The sequence below is a fragment of the Cariama cristata genome, unplaced genomic scaffold (genome assembly GCF_000690535.1).
Source record: "Cariama cristata isolate BGI_N322 unplaced genomic scaffold, ASM69053v1 scaffold29920, whole genome shotgun sequence".
Taxonomy (NCBI): Eukaryota; Metazoa; Chordata; class Aves; order Cariamiformes; family Cariamidae; genus Cariama; species Cariama cristata.
The window spans coordinates 18,009-25,474 of NW_009596827.1; the positions used below are offsets into that span (position 1 = coordinate 18,009).

Consider the following 7,466-nt stretch of genomic DNA (forward strand, 5'->3'; position numbering starts at 1 on the left):
AAGGGTGGGGGGGTGGGGGGGGTGGTGTCACTGTGGTAGCAGCAGAGATTAAAAAAACAGAGGGAGGGAGTCCCAGGGCACAGTGCTACACTGAGCAAGGGATGCCCCAGAAGGGGAGCATGGGCTGTCCCCAGGGGTGGGCACCTGGGCTCCCTTTCCCACCAGGGAGGACCTAGAGGAGAAGACAGCCTGGCCCAGACCACAGCCTCCACTCTTGGAGACACCAACAAACACAAGCAAAGACAGAAGAACATGTAAGGCTGCAAAACCTCATGCGTACCTCACCCCGGGGCAGCCCTTGCAGGCAAACCTCCCCAGCAGCAGAGCTGCCAGTGCCACCTGGGATCACAAGTGCCAGGGACAGTGGCTCTGTGCCCAGCTCCCTGCGGGAAGGACAGCCTGCCTAGCTGACCAGCTTGTTCCATGGGACGGTGCTGAAGAAGGAGTGGGACTTCAGCTTCGCCATGCCACCTCCTCTAGAGCTCAAGCGCTGCTTCGGGTTGTACTGCAGGAGCTGCGGAGAAAGGGGACAGGATGGCAGGGTGGGGAGATGGGGACACTGGAAAAGCTACCCAGACTGGACCCTGCCTTTTGCCAGCCTCTAGCCCCGTCCTCCCTCCCATCCACCCAGGCCCCTCACCTCAGCAAGCAGTGATGTGGCAGCCAGGCTGAGCCCCTCTGGCAGATACAGCTGGGTGTGAGGTTGAATCCCTGAAGGGTGGTTCTGGGACAGTGGCTGCAGAAGGCAGAGGCTGCTGGTGAGCAGAGGCACTGAGGAGGGTAGGAACACCCTGCTGAGCCTTCATTGCCACACAACCCCCATCCTACACAGCAGGATTTAAAACCCAGGGCCCTGAACACTCGGGGACCATGCACAGGCACTAGGAATCACACACCTGAAGCAACCTGGCACAGCACTGAGGTGCCAGCAGGGCAAGGCACCCTCCCAGCCTCTGCATGGCAGGGAGCCCTTGTGCTGCAGCATCACCTCCTCCTCCCTGCACCTTGCACAGCTCCTCCGCCTCTTACCATTCCTGTCAGCAACTCATACAAGAGAGAGCCAAAGCTCCAGCAGTCAGCTGCTTCGGTGGGCTCTGTGATCCCCCCCACTTCTGCAGAAAGAGCCAGAGAGGTGTTAGAGCTGGAGGCAGGGAGCACCAGCGGCTGTACCGGGCTGGGCACATCTCGCTGCCTGCAGAAGCCGCCTCTCCCCTCGTCGGTGGCACTGGGCAGAGGGCAGGAGAAGGCAGGGGACACATCCCTTACCTGGGGCACTGTACAGCTCTTCCCGTGCCTGGCTGCAGTACTGGGGCTCCACCTCTGTCCACTGGCCAAAGAAGGTGAGACGGACGTGACCTGCAGAGCAGCACCAGAGCCAAAAGCAGGGAGGTTAGGACAAAACTAGGAACTTTGGTTGGCATACAAAGCTAAGCCATATCCCCACAACTGGGAACAACCAGGGCGCTGGGCCCCTGCCATGCCCTGAATGCAGAGGCACACTGCACCCCCCGGCCTCCCAGCGCTTGCCCGAGATGCCCAGCAGGCACTCGCAGCTGGTGAGACTGGTTAGGTGGGCGCCAAGCTCACAGACCTCAGTGCAGGCTGCAGTGAGAAAAGAAGCGTTTTTTTTGGGGGGTGGGGGGGGTGGGGGTAGCTTTCCCCTTGTAAAGCTCTCTGCATTTTTCTTTTCCTAAGCAATTTGTACCTCTCCAGTTTGCCCCAGATGTTGCCAGCTGAGCAGGGACTTGCACTTAGCTTGCACTGACAGTGGTACCCATGGATCGAAGGGATCGGGCAGCTCCAGGATACCCCAGCAGGCAATAACTACAAGAAGGGCAAAACTGCAGTCCCACTAACTTCAAGCACAGTTCAGTTGGTCTCAGCTTCTCCTTACTGGGATTTCCCAGCCAGCCAGCCTCCTTGTGGGAGCGGGGCAATGAATTCCTGTGGCTACGACCCCCCGACTCTCCCGCTGTGGAGCCATCTCTTGTAATGACTGCTTGGAAGTCCCAACTGAGACCACACTTCCAAGTTCAGAAACATCCAAACCTCCCCAGACTCCCACCCTCCCCCAAAGCAAACTCAAGAAAGTCTGTGTCTCCTGGAAATGGGGCAAACATCAGTCTCCCAGCAGAGCAGCCAACCTTCTCCTTGTCAGGGCAGCAACCTGGGGCACTACTTACCTGCTGCATCAAGCAGTAGGTTCCTGGGGTTGAGGTCCCGGCACAATACACCCTGTTGGTGAAGTCCTTCTAAGGCCAGGAGGATTTCCGCTGCCCACAGCTGCACCTGCTCCTCCTTCACAGCCCAGGCTCTCCGGCTGTGCCCAGGGGAAGCCAAAGCCCTGCACTGTCCTGATGGTGGCTGCTCACTGAGGCGGCCACGGGTCAGGCTTGCTCCCCGTGAGGGCTCCCGCATTGCTGGGTCAGGCCCACAGCGCTTGCCAGAGCTGGATGGGGCAACTCCTGCACGAAGCTGCCTCTGACTCGAGGTCAGGAGGGGACGAGCCCGGGGGACCTCAGACACTTGCTGAGATGGTGGCTCTCCTGTCCCCGGCTGGCCCTCTCTCACAGTCTTCGGTAGGGGGGCAGGGGTCTGGGGAAGCCTGGGGTCTTGTTGGGAGGCTGCTCGCTTTGCTACACAGCCTGTGCTGCTGGTTAGAGCATCCCAGGGGTAGACGACCAGACCCTGGCTGGTAAGGTGGCCGGGGCCTTTGGCTGGTGCTGCTGGAACGCGATCCACGACGCCAGACACAGCCTGTGTCACGCTTAGCTCTTGCCCTCTGGGTGCAGCCCTCGTGCCGCTGGCAGGAGCCAGGCAAAGTGAGCAGTGGTTCCCTGAGCTGGGGTCCATGGGGTTGGGGGACTGCTCCCGAGTGGGTGAGGCATCAGTGGTTCGCAATACTTGGTGGGTCGCAGAGGCTGGGAGGCCACTGCCTGTCCGAGCAGAGAAGATGGAGACTTGGCTGCTGCCCTGGGAACTTCCCACGCTGTCCTCTTTGCCATGGTCCCTCAGGGCTTGAACGGTGCTTGAATCGGCAGAGCCCTGCTGGACACAGTACTTGGAGCGGAGGTGAGACCACAGTGTCTCCCCTGGAAAGCAGAACGAAGAACAAGTGATGGGGCAGAAAGCATCCCTGGTTCCCCCGCTGTGGACATGGCCCGTTCGGGCACAGGCCAAGGCCCACACTCCTGGGACGTGATCAAGCATCGTTGATCTCCCCTGCAGCAAAGCTCAAGTTCATGCAGAATACTCCCCAGCCCTACAAGCACGCCATGCTCAACGCCACACCTTGCCCAGGACCTAGCACACCAAAGGTTCATTCCCCACCTCCTTTAGCAACCCTGCTCCCCATTCTGCACAGTCTCCTTGATCCCGGCTCTGTCACTTCCATGTCACAGGCCAGCCACATCTTCACACATGCCCCTGATCCCACTGCCATCCCCACTTTCCCCTGAAAGCCTTTCCTCCCCACGTGACAGAGATGCCAGAGAGCTTCCACAGCACAGCACAGAGCCCGTGGGTCAGTGATGAGCCAGAGCAGTGAGCCCTGGAGCCCACAGCACGCTGCCAGAGCTTCCCTGCCTCACTACATCCAGCTGCTGGCTGCTTTCTGCAAATTCATCCTACAGCAATGCACAAGGAGTTGAGGCTGTTCTCCAAAACACATCAGCCGCCTTTTGTCATTTGGACTCCAGCTGCTGCTCCCTACGCATCCATTCAATCAGCAGACAGCAAAGAAGCTCCTTGGGATAAGCTTCCACCTTGTCACACTTCTTCACCAGGATCTGGGACAAGCCTCAAGTTTGCCTCCTTGTTGTACCCAAACCCCAGTGTGCTCCCTGCCCTTTATGTGGCGATTCTCCATCTCCTCTCCAAAAAATGTTTTCTCCTAAGCAAAAAATGTTTTATAAAGGTCTTATCAAAAGATTATTTTGTTCTACAACATCCAGGTGAACTACCTCGCTTGGTTCTCCTTCTCCATCACCTTCCTATCATGATCAAACAATGCCAGTAACATGAAGAGGTTTTTCTTTTCAAGACGCTGGACCACATCAACTTCTTCATGTCAAGGCATGACCATTCCTTCTCATGGGACTCAGTGGTCTCTAAAGCTTGTTTCTATATAACACCCACACACACACCCCCCCCTCTTTCTCCTTGCAGGTCTCCACAGGCCCATTTCTGGTTTACTTCCCCAGTCAGCTCTTACCAAACCTCCAGAATCCCCAACACAGCTGAGCAGTTCTTTCCACAAAGTCTTCAAGCCCTGGTACCCACCACCCTTCTATGAAGAAGACAGCTTGTGCTGTCACTATAAAAAACAGTCCCAAAGCAGCAGGAGAAACATATTTGAGATTTTAAAGGAAGGGAGGCTGGGGAGAAGAGCAGGATGCTCCATGGATGGGAGGCAATGCTGTCCCCACTCACCCTGCACGTGCTCCAGGTGGAGGAAGATGGAGTCCTCACTCACATAGTAGCACAACAGCTTGACCATGAAGGGGACCCCATGCGGGATGATGGTCTGTCGCTCACGAGTCTCAACATGAGATTTGGGGAGGCTCTGAGGAGGTACAGGTAGATGGGTGTTACAGGATTTGGACTCTCTGCAGCCTAGCACCTGGCAGGGCAGAAGGACAGCCACAAAGGTAGCGTGCCATCTGCCAGGCCTCATGGCTGCTCCCCTGCGTCACCTGCAATGGAGCTGCCCGTCTGTGGAAACCTGCAGCTCATGCCGAGAGGTCTGTCGGTCCCCAGCACCCAGCTGTGATACGGCAGGGCTCTGCAAAGCTCTGCCAAGGCAGAGCACTCCCTGCCTGCACTGTGGGACCCGGAGGACACTGCTGGTCCAGAGCAGTGGCCTTCCCCCGCAACTGCCCCTACTCCCTTCAGACAGGAACCTGCCATCCCAGCCCTCTCTCCTCCTCCCTCTGGAAGCGATGCCTCTCCCTGTCATGCCAGGGCCTCCTTGTCCAATTATTTAAGAAGTCCTTTATTTTTAGTTCCAAGGGCACGGGAAAATGCCCTAGGATTTGTACTGAGCACACCTCACGCACGACCTGTTTCAGGGGTTGATCCAGATTAACACTGGGTATAAGGCTTGGCTTGCAGCATCACAAGGCAGAGATACAGATGACCGAGGAGAACCACTTCCCTTTTGATCACAGAAGATGGCTGAGGCAGCCAAAAGAAGCTTTATGAACAATAAACTTCCTCCAACACCTCTGTGAGCTGCTATTTTTTGGTCCTCTCACCTGCCCCAGCCGTCTGCTTGGACAAGGAGGCTCTGGCATGACAGGGAGCAGCAGGCAGATGAATTTGAAAACACCCACCTTAAGTATAAAGGTCCCACCAGTGGCCGGATCCTGGACGATCTGCACCTGGGAGCAGTACATACAGTACCAGTCAGAAGCAGTGATTGCTCCCACCCCAACAGGTAGCCTACAGGAATGACCCCAAGGGACTCAACTCTGGAACCGAAACAAGGTCCCACCCAACTAGAGGAGTTCGGTGGTGCTCAAGCCCCTACTCTTGACAGACAAAACACAGGTTATCAGCAATGAGACAGCCATGCAGCCAGGGAGTAGAGAGTTAATTAAACCAAGAGGTGACTCCCACACCATTTTGCTTTCTTCACAAAGAAGGGTTTCGCACTGCTCCTCCTGGGCTCTGTGGGGTGCGCTGGGCTGCCCACCTGGGTCTTGGCAGGACAGGAGGACCACATCAGTCCTGACAAACCGAGATGTGTGAATGGCAGAGGAGAGCAATGGGCCAGTGCATGTACGGAGATGGTAAGCCTGGCATCTTCGCTCCAACATCACAAACTACTAACTAGTTTATTTGTCCAGATAGCTTGTCTTCTGCAGAAGACTAGATTATCCATAGGAGTCCACCGTCGCGGTACCTAGGCATCAAGCACGATTCCATGCAAGGGAAAGAAATGGATGCATCGACCTCCTTGTGAATGTTTTGGGAGCTCTGGTAAGGAAAAGTAACGGGGACATAAACAGATTTCCCAACTAACTCCTACAGGGTCTTGCATCCTCGCCTGCCAATTTTTGTTGGTGGGAACAGTGTGGATGGATATCCTCACATTCCTTGGTGGGTGCGCTGGAGGCCGGCAGCCCCATCCCAGCTGCCAGGACCCTCCAGCTTACGCTCCCTTTGGCCCAGCCCCAGCCTCACCCTGCCAGTTCCAGGTCGAGCCATTACCTTATCGATCACTCCCACAACCTTACACCGCCTCAGGTTCTCCACTGCCGAGCTCAGCGTCCTGATCGGCCGGAAGCGCAGGCTGCTGTAGCCCTGCAAGATGGTGAGAGAAAAGGATGAGGGACCTAGAGATGCTACTGTTCATGGGAGTGGGCAGGAGAAGCCCCGCGTTTTCCAGAGGAGGCAGAAATACTGCTGGGCTGGTGAACATCCAGAGACAACGCTCCAACAGCTGTGGTTGATTCCTAACATCAGCTGGACCGTTTTCTTGGCCAGCTCCTGGATTTCTGAAGTTTTCAGGGAAAGCTTGCACCTGCAGCAGAGGTAAAATCACTCCAAAATTTGTACCTGGACTGCTTCAACACTAAGAGGATCTGTACGGGAGGTAGTCGCCTTTCTCCCCTCGTCCTTCTCACCCGACCCTGCCCTGCCTCACTCCCCTCTCCCTTCATTCACCACCTCCTTCCCACCACACAGCAAGCAGACATTGTCTTTGGTTTCCATCCAGATGGGAACAGTGATGGGAAAGACAACATTTTTAACATCTGACAAGGTGGTTCCACCAAAAATGGCCATTTTCACTATGGTGGCAGCGAGCTAAACACACACACCTTGGGGGGGGGTCCTGGGAGCACCCCAGGCAAGCTGGGCCCACCTCAGCTCTTCAGTCCAGGCAGAGTACGGGCCTCCCGCCCCCCCCGCAGCCACCGGCATGCCAGGACACTCTGCAGCTGATGCGTCTGCCATTTTCTCTACACCACCTTACTGTGGCATCTGGCAGACGCAGTCGAGGAGGCTCACTGGGCCTGCTTTATGTGTGCCTCCCCCAGGTTTCCCAGGGCCACATATCCACTGCCATCCCACCCATGCTGTCCCACGCCAGCCCCTCACCGTGGCAGTGGGGTTGCCATCCCCTGCAGCCCGCTGGAGGTGGCAGTTGAAGATTTCTTCCGCACGCCTCAGGTACTGTGTGATCTTCCGCTTCACGGCCTCCCGACGCTCCTTGTTGGGGTCAACTGCGGTCGGCGCAGAGGGCGGGCGTGAGGGGCCTGCCGTGCTCCCCAGAGAGATGCCCCGGTCCCATTGCAACCCTCCCCCGAGGGATGCCCCGGCCCCCTCACTGCTGTCCCCAGAGATTGCCCAGGTCCCCTCACCCTTCTCCCAGCAGGGATGCACTGGCTCCCTGGCTGCAGTCCCTGGAGGGATGCCCCGGTCCCCTCCCAGAGGAATGTCCCAGTCCCCTTGTCATTCTC

The 7,466-nt window shown here is 57.0% G+C and overlaps 1 protein-coding gene across 1 annotated transcript; it reads right to left on the reverse strand.

The window, feature by feature from the left end:
* Nucleotides 1–403: 403 nt before the first annotated feature.
* On the reverse strand, nt 404–7,229 carry RPS6KL1 (ribosomal protein S6 kinase-like 1; the record flags this gene model as incomplete). Its single annotated transcript, XM_009707639.1, has 9 exons — nt 404–514; nt 641–736; nt 1,030–1,112; nt 1,267–1,356; nt 2,184–3,092; nt 4,432–4,564; nt 5,334–5,381; nt 6,214–6,306; nt 7,105–7,229. Coding segments are annotated over 9 exons (1,688 nt in total), but the record flags the coding sequence as incomplete, so codon positions are not given.
* Nucleotides 7,230–7,466: the final 237 nt, after the last annotated feature.